The sequence below is a fragment of the Nuphar pumila genome, chromosome 3 (assembly GCF_984573655.1).
Source record: "Nuphar pumila chromosome 3, dmNupPumi1.hap1.1, whole genome shotgun sequence".
Taxonomy (NCBI): Eukaryota; Viridiplantae; Streptophyta; class Magnoliopsida; order Nymphaeales; family Nymphaeaceae; genus Nuphar; species Nuphar pumila.
Window position 1 is genome coordinate 92,613,302 of NC_143251.1, and position 17,981 is coordinate 92,631,282.

At 40.5% G+C, this 17,981-nt stretch overlaps 1 protein-coding gene across 1 annotated transcript; it reads left to right on the forward strand.

The window, feature by feature from the left end:
* The first annotated feature begins 13,508 nt into the window (after nt 1-13,508).
* Nucleotides 13,509-15,795, forward strand: LOC149843132 (uncharacterized). Its single transcript, XM_090001712.1, has 2 exons — nt 13,509-14,095; nt 15,193-15,795. The coding sequence occupies exons 1-2, from the start codon at nt 13,549-13,551 to the stop codon at nt 15,270-15,272; spliced, it is 627 nt and encodes a 208-aa protein (XP_089857838.1). The 5' UTR covers nt 13,509-13,548; the 3' UTR covers nt 15,273-15,795.
* The last annotated feature ends 2,186 nt before the right edge of the window (nt 15,796-17,981 follow it).

A 17,981-nucleotide genomic window follows, 5' to 3' on the forward strand; every position in this document is an offset into this window, starting at 1 on the left:
CTCATAAGGAGTCTTTTGGACAACCTTCGCAGAAACCTGTTTGATATGTACACTATTGTCCTAAGAGCTTCACCCCACAAGATCAATGGAAGGGTTGAGTAATTTAACATCGCTTGAACCATTTACTTAAGCATATGGTTTCTTCTTTCAGCTACACTATTTTGGTAGAGACTACCAGGCATGGTATATTGAGGCATATTGTCTTTCTCTTTTAGAAACTACAGTAATAGCCCTTTCTTATGTCTCATCTTAGTGAAACACTCATAGTATTTTTCACCTTTATCAGATCTGACTACTTTTATAACTTTACCAGTCTATTTCTCTACTTCTCTCTTGAAGTCCTTAAAAACCTATAAGACTTTAAAGTTTTTAAACAATAAGTAGATATACATGTACAAGGAGTAGTTGTCTATAAATATGAAAAAATACTTCTCACCCGAGTAATATGGGGTAAACAGCCCGCAAACATCTATATGCTCAATCCTATTTAGCACTACTATATTTGATACATTTCTTATATGTGTTGGTCTGCTTAGCCTTTATGCAGTCAACACATAGATATGTATATGTGAAGTCAAGGGATCCAAAAACCCCTTTTTTCACAAGTCTTTAGACTCTCTCTTCTGAGATATGTCCTAACTTTCAATGCTAAAGCAGATAGGATCAATTATCAGTCAAACTACGTTTATTTTCAATTAACACATTCTCAACAGAGTTGGATTCTTGGATAATAAATTTGATTCTCAAACGATACAAACTATCACATAAATATACAGAACCAATAAGAATAGAATTTCTAAAAATAATAAGTTTCAAGTTTTTTAAATTAAAAGCAAAACCAAACTTATCAAGTTTTGAAATAGAAATAAGGTTTTGACTATAAGATGGTACATAAAATGTACCAACCAAATCCAAAACAAAACCAGACTCCAAAACTACTTTGCAGGTCACAACGTTCTTCACATGAAAACACATCGTGTTTCCTGAAAAGATACTTCTTTCATGTGTTACTAGTTTCCTTTTACTTAGAAATGCCTGCAAAGAATGGGCAATGTGCACAGTGGCACCAAGATCAATCCATCAGCTATTCAACAAAACATAGATTAAATTGCATTCTTGAGAAATGAATGACTTATTATATTTATTATTGAGTCATTTCTTATATTTTATGCATTCCACATTCTTATGTCCCTTCTTTTTACAAAAGAAACACTTTATAGAAGAACCATCACCCTGAATTTGACTCGCCTGAGAGTTGAAACTCTCTCAAGAGATTTTCTTCTTGCTTTTCTTTTTGAAGAATTTTTTTTGCCTTAAGTTTATTTCTTGCCTGATGAAAAGCTATATGTGTGCTTTGCACGTTCTCACCCTTCAATCTCTCTTCCTCTTCAACACACTTAGATAAAAGGTCATTAAAAGACCATTTATCATTATGTGTTGTAAGATATTTTGAAGTGTATGTATTTAATAGGCAACGAGGTCAAAATTAAATATACCACGAAGGAATTAGAAATGGTGAGCTTCATGTCATTCAACTGAAATGCAATATTACCCGTTTCCAAAATATGTTATCGGATGTGACTATCATCAGAATATTTTATAGACACCAACTTGAATATCAGGATACTGGCCCTAACATTATTAGAGCTGACAAACTGAGTCTCAATGACTCTCAGAAATTTATTCATTATCCTATAGTGAGGAATGTCACCTCAAATATTCTTAGTCACTCTTGATTGCAAAAGCATCAGGCTAAGCCTATTCGAGTACTCTCACTTCTCATAGGTAGCCTTTTGATCGGTTGTGCTCTGCTCTATTAGAGTGGGAGGTTTGTCAGTTATAATAGTCAAATCTAGGTTCATGTAACCTAGAGTGAATAATATAGTTTTTCTCTAATTAGAAAAATGTGATTTGTCTAAAATAGGGATATTACTAGAGCCGTCAATGATGAATTAACCTGGTACTGTAAGAACGAAAGACAAAGACCACATAAATGCTCATATAAGACTCAAATCGAAAGGGTGAATACGAGGCTCTTTATTATTCAGTTTTTTAAGGCAGCATAATAGAGTCATTATTGTTTTATTTTGGTGAAAACAATAATACTCAAAGGTGTTTCGCCTTTTCAATTCTCAAAAAATTGACTTTAATTGATGAATCTAGTAGATCATATAACTAGAGGCAATTCAACATTGTACCTTTGAGTACGAATATGCTTCATGGGCTGGTGTACACACCTACTATTATACCCTGCATGACTTTGGAACACAATAACATGTCTTTGAGTAAAATCATTGCTTCCTAAAATCACACACAGTCGTAATATTAAATTTCAACTCAACACGATTGAAAGAACCCTTAATCAACACAACTCAGATCACTTTGGTGATTACATGAGTTCGTTAATCAAGATCTTTTATTGTAATTATATTCAATATTCAAAGCATGCCCATGCAATCATCATAATGCATGCATATTCATGATAAACTATATATTATAACATCAAAAATACAAATTCATGCTACATCTCATATGCATAAATAAAATTTTGATGAAACATATCACATATATCATGAATTTAGTCATAACTCATGCTTAAATATCATGAATAACATAAAGCAACATAAAATGCATGAAATGTCATGCAAGAATCACAAATCCATGATAAAATTACACATAAAAGCATGAGGAAAATGACATAGGTATATTGTTACAGGTAATACCCAAGGTTTTAGTACTGGAATTGGCCATAAAATACTCTGAACTGGTCAAAAAAGACCTTGAACCTGTCCTAGAACTATTGAACCAGTCTAAAACATATACAAAAGCATCTAAACCTCTAAAACCGAATGAGAAAACCTCTGTTATTTCACTGATACATGAAAACAAGGTCTCTTCTTGTAGGAACCAGTGAAAGACTGTTTGGAATCAGTCAGAAAAGGCTCTAAACGTGTCATGAAATCCATCGAGTCGTTCTGCTCCTTAAAGGGGTCAAACAGTGCTTGGATTTTGGTCACAGAATCATGTTTTTGACCTGATCATACTCGAAACTGTATATGGATCAGATACCACAATCCACACCTGATGCAGGTCCAGACCCGATCTTAATGAATCCGGGTTGGATCCCATGGATCCAGAACCAGTTTAGATCCAGACTTGATTTAAACGGATATCAGGTCAGATCCCACGATCCAAACCAAGTCCATATTTAGACCCGATCAAACCAGATATTGGATTGAATTCCATGATTCAGACTCGATCCAAATCTAGATTCGGCCCAACCGAATCTTGGGTCGGATCCCATGATCCAAAATTGATCCAACAAGATCCTGGGTCGAATATGGATCATGGACTAAATATAACTGGATCAAGTTCAGACCCACTCCAAGACACAAACTATCTTGGACCGGGTTCCACCGGATCGAGAGCAGGCTGGTCCATCCAGAACCATTTTAATTGGTTTTGAGTTCTGGACAGGGTCCCTCTTGGGTCAGGTTCCACTGTAGCTACAACGCTACAATAGAAACCTGACACACCTCCAACAGCCAACTGTCATCGAATCTGGTCATCCATCGACTACCAACCATCGTCGGATCTAGCCGTCTATCAGCGGCCAACCGTCATCGAATTTGGCCATCCATCGACATTCTGTCGTCATCGAATCTGGTCATTTGTTGACGGTTGTGGATGTTAAAACTTGAAACGAAAGGGAGGGGGTTATTCCCCTTTCCTGTTGTTTTAACTTGGTCGCCCAAACAACTACCATCGGGGGCTGGCCTCTGAGACCGATGGTTGGTCAGCCAGCCTCTGATGGCCAGCCACTATCGACCTCGACCATGCATGTTGATTGTTTTGACAAGAAAACCCAAAAAAATAGGAAAACCATGCTCCTCTGTCTCATCTTTTGTTGTAATCGTGTTGTCGACAACCACCACCAACGACCGACCTCGATGGCTAGCAGTGACGATAGGCCTCCAGTGGCCAACCATTATGAGTCGCAGGCATCCGCCGGTGGCTGTGGTGGTGATATCAAAAAAAAGAAGAAGAGAGAGGGATGATAAAAGTGGGAGGAGGGAGGGTTCCCAGAAACTAATGACCCTGCTCATTAGCAGAGTCCTCCAACGCACCCACATGCACAAAGACAACATAGAATTGGCCCATAACCCAATGATAGTGAAAAAACAAAGCTACTTACCATGGCCATTATTGATTTTGATGAAAGCTTCGGTGGATGTAGGTTGTCGGCGTTCTCCTCAGGCAATCAATGCCCTCGATAAGCCCAGGTCTTGAAGTTGAGAGAAGAGCAAGACCCTTGAACCCCAAAAAGAGAGAAACCAATATTGTGCGCTATCATCAAACAATTGTGGCCTCTAAATAGTGGGAGATGTGGGAGGTTACCATAACTACCATGCAATTCAAAATGATAATTGAATGGCAACTGCTTCCACCACAATGAAAACTCTACGTTTTCTTGGATAGACCCGTGTCAAACTGGGTAACATCAGGTTGGACCTAGTCCAACAAAGGAAGGCTAGATTGTGTATTTATACAGTAACTTGGGATTCATGTGACTAGTTGGTGATACTTGCATGAAAAGAGTTTACTTGCAGTCCCTTTCCACAAGGTAGAAACTGATTAAGCAATGCCCAGTGGTTATAGAGGATTTCAACGATTTTACCAATCAGACACCTAGGTCACATCAGGTTAAACCCAATCCATAGTCCAACAAAGGAAGGCTAGAGTGTGTATCTATACAATAACTTGGGATTCATGTGACTAGTTGCTGGTACTTGCATGAAAAGAGTTTGCTTGTAGTCCCTTGCCACAAGGTAGAAACTGATTAAGCATTGCCCAGTGATTATAGAGGATTTCAACCATTTTACCAATCAGACACCTGATATTGATGTATGGTTGGTGGTGGGCGGGTTTTCCCTTGGCTTATTAGGGAAAAAGAAACTGACAAAGACTTAGATTTACTCACTTTTGGCACAATTCAGTGTTTTGGCCGAGACCAAAAAATATGACAAATAGGGTCAATTCATGACTCAAAATATGACAAATCTGATCAATTGATTTTTTTCTTGATGGTTTTACCCTTTTGTCGCACCATGTAAGTGATGAGTTATGGAGTCTGATTCATATTTTTTGCCCTTGTAGGAAGGGGGGTCCGGGGGCTCCCCTTGGTGCGGGTCCCGCCGCGCGGTCAGCGGAGGCCACCCCTGGCGGGGGGCAACGCCCCCCAAAAGAATTTTTTTGGGGGGCTTATGTTCGAGACCCAGTTTCTTATGGATCAAACCCGATTTGTTTAGGTTTAGGGTTGTCGCCCTTGTCTTGTATAAATACTTTGTTTTCTTTCTCTCTTGTAACTGTCGAAGAAGAGTAACAAAGATTTTCCTCTGGGCGGCCGTGGTTTTTTACTTTCTCACAAATTTGAGGAGAGATTTTTTCACGTAAATTTGTGTGTTCTTCCTGTGTTTTGTTTGATCGTTCTTTTTTGTTGTTTCCTTCGGTTGTTTCTTGCTTGCGATTTTCCTAACAATTGGTATTAGTGCAAGGTTCGTCGAAGCAAGAATGAAAGAGGGAAAAATAAAGATCGATCGGTTCGACGGCAAGGATTTTGATTTCTAAAAGATGCAGATCGAGGATCTGCTATATCAAAAGAAACTATATCATCCTCTATCAGGAAAGAAATCAGAGACGATGGGGGAAGAAGAATGGCTATTATTGGATCAGCAAGCCCTAGGTGTGATTTGTCTCACCCTATCTCGCAATGTTGCGTTTAACATTGCAAATGAGAAGACGACAGTGAATTTGATGGCGGCATTGTCAAACATGTACAAGAAGCCATCTGCCTCTAACAAAGTATATCTGATGCGACGATTGTTCAATCTGAAGATGGTTGAGGGTGCTTCTGTGACAGACCATATCAATGAGTTCAACACTATCACGAGCCAGTTGAGTTCGGTGAGCATCAATTTCGATGATGAGGTAAAAGCCCTCATTCTACTCTCCTCTTTACCCGAGAGTTGAGGTGCGACAATAACTGTGGTGAGTAGTTCATCTGGCCAGAAGAAGTTGAAACTCTTGGAAATCTGAGATATGATTCTTAGTGAGGATATTCGAAGAAAGGAGTTAGGAGAATCCTCAGGCCCTGCCTTGAGTTTCGAAGGTAGAAGGAGGAACTTCCAACGGGGACAAAGTTCTAACTGTGGTAAGTCAAGGTCAAAGAGAAGGAGTAAGTCGAGACCTCGTGGTGACCTTGTGTGTTGGAACTGCGATAAGAAGGGTCATCTAAAGCGGGATTGCAAAGCTCCAAAGAAGAAGATTCAGGACAACGCTCAGTCCGTGAATGCGACAGTTGAAGAAACTACATGTTTTGAGGACGTTCTGATCTTAAGCATGGATAGTTCGATCAAGTCATGGATTTTAGACTTAGGCGCCCCTTTTCACTCCACTCTGTGCAAAAAGTTTATGCACAACTTCATTGCTGAAAAGCTCGATAAGGTTTATTTAGCTGATGATGAGCAGTTAGATATTATGGGGAGGGGTGATGTGCATATTAGGACTGTTTGTGGGACTAAATGGGCATTGCATAATGTTCATTATATACCTTGTTTAAAGAGAAATCTGATCTCAATAGGTTAGTTGGATAGTGTCGGGTATAAAATGGTATTTGGACATGGTTTCTGAAAAATTGTGAAAGGAATCTTGGTTGTTGCACAAGGAAGAAAATTGAGAACCCTATACATGACTGATAACGACCGAGATATTGTTGCTTCAGTGAGTTCGGAAGCAGATGCTAAGTTATGGCATTGTAGACTCGGGCACATGAGCGAGAAAGGGATGAAGGTGTTTAGCATCAAAGAGACTACTGCTAGACTTGAAGTTTGTACACACTGGTTTTTGTGAGGATTGTGTGTTAAATAAACAAAAATGGGCCAGTTTTTCAAAGATCGGAAAAGAACCGAGGGCAGAGAAATTGGAGTTGGTACACACTGATGTTTGGGGACCAGCCCTTGTTTGTTCCCTTGGAGGCTCACGATATTATATGACCTTCATTGATGATTCCACCAGAAAGGTATGGGTTTACTTTTTGAAGAATAAATCTGACATTTTTGCCACTTTTAAGAAGTAGAAAATGAAACTAGGCTGAAAGTGAAGGGCTTACGGTCTGACAATGGAGGGGAGTATGACAATGCAAAGTCTAAAGCATTTTATGCAGAGAATGGAATTAAAATGAGTCGAATTGTTCTGAACCGACCACAACAAAATGGAGGTGGTGAGAGGATGAATAAAACTCTCAATGAGCATGCGAGGAGCATGAGACTGCACGCGGATTTGCCAAAGGCATTCTAGGCTGATGCAATCAACACTGCATCTTATCTTATCAACTGAAGTCCGTTAGTCCCACTCGATCTAAAGCTGCCGGAAGAAGAATGGACGGGAAAGAAGGTAAATCTCTCTCATTTAAGATTTTTTTATTGTATTTCTTATGTACACATTGACTCTGAGAAAAGGGATAAGCTAGATGCTAAGGCTCTAAAATGTAATTTTATTGAATATGGTTCAAATTACTTTGGTTATCGTTTCTGGGATGAACAAAGTCGGAAAGTAATAAAAACTAATGATGTAACATTCAATGAGAATATATTCTACAAGGATAGGTCCGGTGTAAAATCAGAGGGTACAGGAAAACAAAGAGAGATTACGAGAGAGATTGATTTGGAAAAAATCTCAACAAATATCCCTGTTGAAAATTCTGAGACAATCGAGGTAGACTGTAACACAGAGCCAATCACTCCTGCACCTAAGTTGAGGAGATCTGTTAGAGTACCTAAACCTTTGACTCAATATTCCTCGTTTTTACACTATTTACTGTTGACTGACTCTTGAGAGCCAGAATATTTTTTTGAGGCAATGCAGGTAAAAGATTTGGTTAAGTGGGAGTTAGCAATGCAAGATGAAATCAAGTCTTTGCAAAAGAATGAGACTTGGATGCTAACCAAATTACCGAAAGGGAAAAAAGCATTGCTAAACAAATGGGTGTACAAAGTGAAAGATGAGCCTGATGGCAACAAGAGGTAGAAGGCAAGATTGATAGTCAAAGGATTCTTGTAAAAGGAGGGGATTAACTACACTGAGATATTCTATCCCGTGGTAAAATTGACCACCATCAGAATGATTCTTAGTATTGTGGCTGCAGAAAACTTGTACCTAAAGCAGTTGAATGTGAAGATTGCTTTTCTCCATGGAGATTTGGAGAAGGCGGTTTATATGGTACAACCTGAAGGATTCAAAAGCGAGGGTAAAGGAGACTTGGTGTGTAAACTACAAAAAAACCTATATGGCCTAAAACAATCTCCAAGACAATGGTATAAAAGGTTTGACACTTTTATGTGTAACTGTGGATTCAGAAGATTCGAGTTGGACCATTGTTGTTACTACAAGAACTTTGGTGAGTCTTATATTATTTTGCTTTTATATGTAGATGACATATTTGTTGCAGGTTCTAGCATGCAGGAAATAAACATACTTAAGTGAAAATTCTCAAAAGAGTTTGAGATGAAGGACTTGGGCCCAACAAACCAAATTCTTGGTATGTGGATCACTCGGAATAGAGAAAAGGTAACTTTAAACCTATCACAGAAAAAATATATTGAAAAAGTGTTGGAAAGGTTTAGAGTTCAAGATGCAAAGCCTAGAAGTGCTCCGCTGAGAAGTCACTTCAAACTCTCGAAGGAGCAGTCACCAAAGACAAACAAGGAGAGAGAGAAAATGGCTAAGGTCCCATATGCCTCAGCCGTTGGCAGTCTCATGTATGCCATGGTGTGCACCAGACCGAACATTGCTCATGCAGTGAGAGTTGTGAGCCATTACATGGCGGGTCCCGGACCAGAGCATTGGGAAGCTGTGAGGTGAATATTAAGATATCTGAAGGGGACAGGTATGGCACTTTGTTTCAGTGGGAGAAGTGCAAACTTACAAGGTTTTATAGATGCAAACCTTGGTGGAGACGTGGACGGATGGAAGAGCACTTTCGGATATGTGTTTACACTTGGTAATACCGCGATCAGCTGGATGTCAAGACTTCAGAAATGTGTTGCCCTCTCAACCACATAAGCTAAATATATTGTTATTTTCGAGGCCGAAAAGGAGATGGTGTGGTTGAAGACTTTTCTTAATGAGATTGGCAAGAAACATGACAAAAGTATTCTCTTCAGTGACACTAAGAGTGCTTTGTGCCTTACAAAGAATCCAGTATTTCATTCAAGGACAAAACACATTCAATTAAAGTATCATTATATTCGAGAGAAGATAAATGATGGGACGTTGCCATTAGAGAATATTCTTGGTGTTGAGAATCCGGCAAACATGTTGACAAAGGGTGTGACCACTGAGAAACTGAGGTTGTGCATTGCCTCAGTCGAACTCCTTCATTGAGCATGAGGGAGGGTTGTCGTTCTAGAGATGCAGAGAAGAGTTTGGGAAGATAAGATAGATGGAGATTTTTTTTTTGTATCAGTCTCCAAGTGGGAGATTGATGAGTTATGGAGTTTGATTCATAGTTTTTTTCCTTGCAGGAAGGGGGGTCCGGGGGCTTCCCCCGGTGCGGGTCCCGTTGTGCGGTCAGCGAATGGAGGTCCAGGGGGGCCGCACCCTCCGAAAGAATTTTTTTTGGGGGCTTATGTTTGAGACTTGGTTTCTTATGGATCAGACCCGGTTTGTTTAGGTTTAGGGTTGTCGCCCTTGCCTTGTATAAATACTTTGTTTTCTTTCTCTCTTGTAACTGTCGAAGAAGAGTAACAAAGATTTCTCTTTGGGCGGCCATGGTTTTTTACTCACTCTTGGATTTGAGGAGAGGTTTTTCCACATAAATCTTCTTGTGTTTTGTTTGATCGTTCTTGTTTGTTGTTTCTTTCGGTTGTTTCTTGCTTGCGGTTTTCCTAACAGTAAGTTGTTGCCTGAAAAGATCAAGCGTTATAATTTTAACAAGACAAAAGCACAATACAGAAAATTGGTAGTGTTTGTTATATTTTCTAGCACACGGTCAGTTATGGTATTGTGCTAAAATTTAGTGCTATCTATGTCATTGTTAAAAATAAAACTAAAAATCTTCCATAAAACACCTATACCTTGCAGATGAGGAAATTGCTTGGGCTTTTAGGTGATACTTGGACTCACGTTCAACATCACTGGGTAATTATTATGTTTCTTTTCACATTCAAAGTGTGTTTGATTCCCTCGGATCTCAAATATGAGGCAATCACTGATCCTCGGTTCTAAGATCCTTAGATCTCCACCTCCACCACCACCACCACGGCCAGTCGAACTGGAAAACCATGGATTTGAGGCATTTTAGGGATATCAGATCCTTTGATCTAAGATCCCTCGCTTGCTTGAGGGTTGGATCTGCTGTGGGCCCCACGCCAAGTCTCACCTCAAATCAATAGATCCAAGGATCACAATTAAACACATCCTTTTAGTGATAATATAAAAGGAATGCGATTCAGGACTTGCTTGACCTATGCCTAGGGCTTGGAGTTTGCCTATCAAACCAAATGAATGTGCAAAACAGACTTGGTTGGGTCCAGGACCGGGTTTCTGCTCCAGGTCGAGATAGATCAGAATCTTATGCAACTTGGGTGGGGCTTCTTCACCACCTAACTGGATGCCTATAAATAATTGGGAAGGGCACAAGGCCTAAAAGAACAATTGAAAGCTGCAAACAGCAGGGCCACTTTCTAAACCTGACAAAATATTGATTTGTCATAAATTCATAAAAGAAAAAAATAAAGGACCTTGTGAAAAGGGCCCCCTGAATCTTTGAATCCACACAAAGTGCCCCTAGACAGATGACAAAATTAGCTTTTGGTTGGTTGAAAGATGAAACCAGCGTCCAATTTCTTGATGATGACACTTAGTTGTTCGCTATGCATGCCATGATTATATTTTGATAACTCTTACTTTAGAGAGGATTAGTAAAAACTTAGATTTGTAGGTTTAACTACAAAACTTGCAATAATTACACGAGTTTGAATGAGTTCATTTGATTAACTTCAGCTTTAGGGCTGGCAAATTAATGAGCTGAACGAGATGAGCTTAAAGTGTTTGCTCATTCTTGTGGCAAGCCAAGCGCAGTTCAAGCTCATAATCAGTCTGAGTTAATTAAACAATCTGCGTTCAAGTTGGCTTGTTTACGAAAAAAAAAAATACATTGTTCTAGAGCCGAAAGAAATAGGATTACAAAAGAAATACATGTAAAATATCACAAAAATATATTTCCTAATGCCCCAATGAGCTTATAGGAGCCGAGTACTATCCTTCATATTCTGCTGGACCAACCCACTTTACGAGTTTGAACCAGCTCTTTACTACAAGACGAACATGAGCCAAGCCACGAGCAGCTCGGCTTGTTTCCTACCCCTACTTGTGTTGCGTATACCCCCATTAACATAAATTCACATGTTGTTAACAATGAACAAGAAAACTAAAGCCTTTTCATCTCATTGTAATATCCTCTACTTTTTATGATTTGGAGGGGACCATAAGCCCACGATCGAGCCCCGTCCGGCTTGGCGGACCCACCTCGAATTTTCTTGAGGAGGGGGGACCCACCACCACTACATAATGGAAGTGAACTATAGTGGAATATAGATCATTTTTGCTTTTAAGATGACAAAATACCTTAATTAACTTTAGGGTATGATTATAAGGGCGTGCGGATCATTTAGTCTTCCGTGGTATATGTGCAGAAAATTGACCGTTGATCTTGGGAATCAACGGTGGATATGCTTGTTTGCCTAATGCTGGTATACACTGTAATGATGCCACCGTATAGCAGTATAGTACTTGATCCACTGGCACAATTCATACTGTATGGGTTGGACTAAGTTTATGGAACAAAGATAGAACTAGGAGCGCATATTGGCTGGAGTTCTGACCGGGATCTGAACTGTATCTGTCATCTGATCCATATTGGTGTGAATTTGGGTAGCCTACATCTGGTACTGGATCAGTTCCAGAACAAATATTGCCGGGCCTAGCTGGACTCAGGCTGTGATCATGCCAAAAAATATGGCCGGCTCTGGCTTGGAATAAGTCTGGCCTTACCCGCTTTACAATTTTCACATGAAATCATTGGATCTCACCCATTTTTCAGTGAATCCAGTACCACAGGACTCATACCATAAGTGAACCTGGGTCTCCAATGTAAGGGTCAAGTCCAAGATGGATCCAAAACCAGACCCGATCTTCCAAAGATAATATTGGATCAAGCATGTCTTGAACCATATCCGAAATGATTTCCATCCCTAGGTAAGGGGATTCTTGGGACCCAAGCTATTCACTCTCATCCACAATCAACCAAAAGTAAGAAACCCGAATCCAGTCAAACGGGTTCGAATCATCGGAGCTTGTGACAGATCTGTTTGAAAGCAAGTTGGGTTTTCATCTTGCTAGATCAATCGGATATGAAGCTGCTACCTGGGTACATTGTACCAACCTATATTTGGACCCAAAAAATGAGACTGGTTGGGTTGGCTCTAATTGTCACATCCGAATTCATTGGATCGAGCGATTAGGGTCCAGGGTCGAATCTAATTGAACCGGACCCGCACCCTTCACCTATCATTCTATCACTCCATCATTTTGCGCTTCTTAATTGACCAAAAGACGAGTACAGATCAGGTCATTGGTCGAATGACCCAAAGAGCTTCTGGACCTCCATCTCGCCGGAAAGCCCCGCCCCGTCTGTCCGTCGCTATGCCATTGGGCCTCCAGCACCTGCCTCGCCGATGCACGGGAGCTCGCGGCGTGATTTACACCCTTAACCCGTTTTGATGTTTGCCACATGGAGAGCATCAGAACGGCCAGATGGACGGTTGTATTCGACGAATGACCTGATCTGTGCTCCCAAAAGACCCTTGTTTTACCATTTCGCGCAATAGGGACGCTGGCATCTCGAATTCTAATATACGACACGTGGACTCCATGGAAAATCCAGCGGTTCTCATATGACCAATCCATAAGGAATCTCCCACGTCACCAGCCTTCGTTCACATCGGCCACCGTGGAGATGACGTGGAGAGGTATCCATCCGTCCGATCGTGAGTAGTCACCCTCCAGCCACGTGATCCATCGCCTGGCCCCACGTGGGCGCTCATCATTCGTTGCAGAGCAATTCTGTGTGGCTCCGCAGCAAGCGGACCCGCCGTACACGTTGGACGGGACCCACATGGTGCCCTCGGACACACGTGTTCATCCGTTACACGTCATTTCTTCGGCCTTTCCCAAGCGACGGGGACACGCTGGCCCCAGGTTTCTGTGGATCCCATAGCAGTCCCGCGTTTTGACGAGTCACCATCACCGTTCATCTTATCGATCACGTTCACGGCCTAAGGTCTATGACCATACGGATGTGTGCCATTCACTGATGACATGACATGCATGGCATGCCTACATACATGTCGCTATTTAAAACGGAAGAAGGGTCTTCCTCTCTCACAGAAACACCAACAGAGAGAGAGAGAGAGAGAGAGAGAGAGAGAGATGGGTTCTTCGATTGTTGATCATGACATCCCAGAAACCCTGTTTTCCATGGAGAACTCGTTTCAGGAGGATCAGGAAACACCAGAAAATCAAAAAATAGGGGCACCCATATCCGGAAAATGTGGGATATCAGGGAAGAAGGGGTCTAGGAAGAAGGGAAAGTGGCGCAGGAGGAAGAAAGGTGGGGTTTTGCTTGAAGGGTATGTGGCAGCAGGGGAGAAGGAGGAGCAGGAGGGGCCTAACGGTCACCTCCAGGGTTTAAACGATCAGAAGGAGGAAGGGTTTAAAGGGATCAGCAGGACCAAGAACCTCACTGATGATGACCTTGATGAGTTGAAGGGATGCTTGGACTTGGGATTTGAGTTCAGTTATGAGGAGATCCCCGAGCTCTGCAACACCCTGCCCGCCCTGGAGCTTTGTTATTCCATCAACCAGAGGTTCATGGATGAGCAGCAGAAGCAGTCATCCTTGGAGTCGTCGGCCACGTCGCCGGACGTCGGCTCGGTGGTCGGAAGCCCCATCGCCAATTGGAAGATCTCCAGCCCTGGTAATTTCATTGTTTCTCCTTTGTTCTTCTTTACAAGTCTGAGGTCTTTTGCCTTTCGATTTTGAGTTGCAACATTTCTAGTTGGGTGTTGAACACTCAAGTGAATTTGTCGGTTTACATCTCGAGTTCTGGTGTTAGTTTCAGTGGACAGGTGTTATGAACAAGGAATGTGTTTTTTAAAGTTTAAGAATGAAATTTTGCTGCAGTTTAAGTTGTTTTCTGAACTGGTTCTAGTGCACTTGAAGAAAAAGCTTGGTTTTATGATCTATGGGTATGATTTAAAGAGGAAATTCAATGTTCTTTTTCTGTTTTTCCTTTTTATAAGTTGGAATTTGAAGAAACTTCGTGTGCAATTTTGATATGTTTCTCTTTTCAGGTTTAGGATAATACTCTTGAGTAGGGATTATGAAATTTGAAGAAACTTTTGAGTTTTTGCAATTATTTCTTTTTTCTCTTGTGGAACAGAGGGAAGTTGGCGGTTTAAAACCTTTTTTCCTTAAAATATATGACTATTATTTGATGTATTATGATATTTAAATCTTTATTTTCAAATTTCTCTCCAAGACTTCAATCGTGAAATTTGGTGAGAATATAGATTTTTCTCTGGGTTAAATAGAACATCTCTGTTTCAAAGACAAACGGCTTCTGTTCTGTTATTAGCTTATTGCTTGATTATGAAAAATATTTTCTTCTTGATAATGTTTGAAACTTTCAACTTTTTCTAAGCTGAATCCAGCAATTTCTTCTAAATCCATATCGAATTGATTTGACTGCCTGGCCTCTGAAATCTTTTGAACGCTATAGCAGCATTCAAAATCCAGCTCCCACTTTCTAATGATCTCACGAACAGAATCAGGTTCATTCCTAAAATTTTGTATTTCTTCATGTGGGTCTTTCTGATTCAATGTTATTAAAACATTTTGAACATGATGGTACCTGCATTTTTGTCATGCTCAAGAATTTGGAAACTAGCTTATGTTCTCATATGTGATAGTTTTTCTATTCTTGTCATGGTTGGTTTAGTTAATCTGTAATTTTGGTTGCTTGTCTTCATGATATCTCTAGTGTTTTGATCTGATCAAGGTTCTGGTTTTCAGGGGACCATCCTGAGGAAGTGAAAGCTAGGCTCAAGCTTTGGGCACAAGCAGTTGCATGTACTGTCAGGCTATGCAGCTAGCATCCATGGCACCCAGAAAATTCACTTCCAAATATATACATAAGCATAGATGTCTAGCTATTTGGACGATGCTGATTGGAGGCTTTTAATCATTGTGGAGTCTTCTACAGATGTTTTCCAAGCTTTATTGCGGGGTGCCTCGATCTGCAAATTTTTTTACCAGTAACATGTCCGAGAGCTCCGCTGCAAAATTACTGCAATGTCTCAGCTCAACTGAATAAAACATCAATTGCTACTGACCTGCAATGTCTCAGATGTACATGTATGTTTAATTAATAAGAGGAGGCATCAATGTCTCGCTAGTGTTAATTTCTGCTCTGGACTTGGCCAACTTGGCTCAGCCTGAGGGGGATCCTGATGTAGAGTCTGGTCCAGTTTAAGAGTCTAACAACACAAATCAAGATTCAGAAGACTGATCCAACATTAACTTGGCTAGACTGGACCGAGAATGGTCCATCAAACCAATTTGAGACTTGGATAGCTGCACTCAAGATTGATGAAACATGGCATTTTGAGACTCAAATGTGAGACAGCCTGCTCTATTGTGCTTTAGTCACGATTGTTTTCAGACCACTTACTTTTGTATATTTTTTTTTTTTATAGGCAATCTGGGGTTAGGCAGACCCCCACCATTTATGCAACTATACCATTGGGTTTTGAACTTGCACTGTCCCAGACAAGCCCTCGTTGTTACTTTTTTATTCTAATGAACAGGTCACTAGTTAGCTATTTAATGATAGTCATGCTCAAGATCTTGGAGACTTCTCCATTCCTTTTCATGAGATAAATCGTGACTTCATGCGCAAGATTCAAAAGAAAGAAATTGCAGAGGCTTTAAAGAAAATGAAATCAAGAAGGGCAGTTGGCCCAGATGGTATACCTATCGAGGCTTGGAAATGCTTGGGAGAGAAAGGTTTAGAATGGTTGACAAATCTTTTTAACTTGATTTGGCGAACAAATAAGATGCCTAATGAGTGGAGGAAGAGTACTTTGGTGCCTTTATATAAGAATAAGGGTGATATACAAGATTGCACAAACTATCGTGGTATAAAACTCATGAGTCATACTATGAAACTTTGTGAGAGGGTGATTGAGTCTAGGTTGAGGAAGGTTGTCATGATATCGGAGAATCAATTTGGTTTTATGCCTGGAAGATCAACTATGGAAGCTATACATCTTCTTAGACAACTTATTGAAAGATATAGAGAGAGGAACAAAGATTTGCATATGGTTTTTATTGATTTAGAGAAGGCATACGATAGAGTACCTAGGGACGTTCTCTGGTGGACAATGATGAAGAAAGGTGTTTCTCTCAAGTACATTAGTATAATTAAAGATATGTATGAAGGAGTAGTAACCAATGTCCGCACTTGTGGAGGGGTGACAACCAATTTTCCGATAACGGTTGGGTTACATCAAGGATCTGCTTTAAGCCCTTTCCTATTTGCGATAGTGATGGATGAGCTTACGAGTTCAATTCAAGAAAATGTACCGTGGTGTATGTTGTTTGCTGATGATATTGTTTTGATTGATGAGTCTAGAGCTGGGGTTAATGCTAAGTTAGAATTATGGAGACAGACATTGGAAGCTAGAGGTTTTAAGTTGAGTAAGAGTAAGACTGAATATATGGAATGTCGGTTTAGTAAGCAACGAAGTAGTGATGGGAGTGTAGTGAAGCTTGGTGAGCAAGATATACCGGTGAATGATTATTTCAAATATTTGGGATCCATCATTCAAAAGTATGGAGAAATTGATGGAGATGTAAATCATAGGATAAAGGTTGGGTGGATGAAATGGAAAAGTGCTACTGGAGTGCTGTGCGATCGTAGAATGCCATTGCGGTTGAAGGGAAAGTTTTATAGGACGACTATTAGACCCGCTTTACTATATGGTACGGAATGTTGGGCTGCCAAGAGACATCATATTCAAAAAATGAGTGTAGCTGAGATGCGGATGCTTAGATGGATGTGTGGAAATACAATAAAAGATAAGATTCGGAACGAAGAGATACGTAAGAAGGTAGGTGTTGTACCCATTGAAAATAAGATGCGAGAGAATCGTTTACGGTGGTTTGGACATATTCAGCGAAGGCCTAATGATGCTCCAGTTAGAAGGTTGGAGAAATGGGAAAATATATTAGTTAAAAGAGGTCGGGGTAGGCCTAGGAAGACTTGGATGGAGATGATAGGAAAGGATATGAATGCTTTGAACCTCACCGAGGACATGGCGTTGGATAGAAATGATTGGAGGAAAAGGATTCATGTGGAAGACCCAAAATGAATTTCTTTTTGGGTTCATATCGCTGACCCCAATTGTTTTGGGATGAAGGCGTAGTTGTTGTTGTTGTTGTTGAACAGGTCACTAGTTGGGAAGCAACTTGGCCTTTACCAACTTTATACATTTTCATTTTTTTCATTTATATATGCATAGATGATGTCATTTCTTAGCTGAGAGTACAAATTCAAATTCTTGATCATGTTGCACACTAACTCTCACGGGCAAAAAATTTCTGCTAGGCCGTGTGGGTGCCAGACTGCCCAGTCTGGCCTAGGCTTCGCCCAAATTCTTTTCATGACTGTTGATTTGATCATTGGCATTGCGCACTATCCGGTGCACAGTTGTTCAGCCCAAGCCACGGCTCTGTGCATTTTTCTTATGCGAAGGCCACAGTGTTCTTCAGAAAACAGAAACGGTCATCATTCAAGTTTT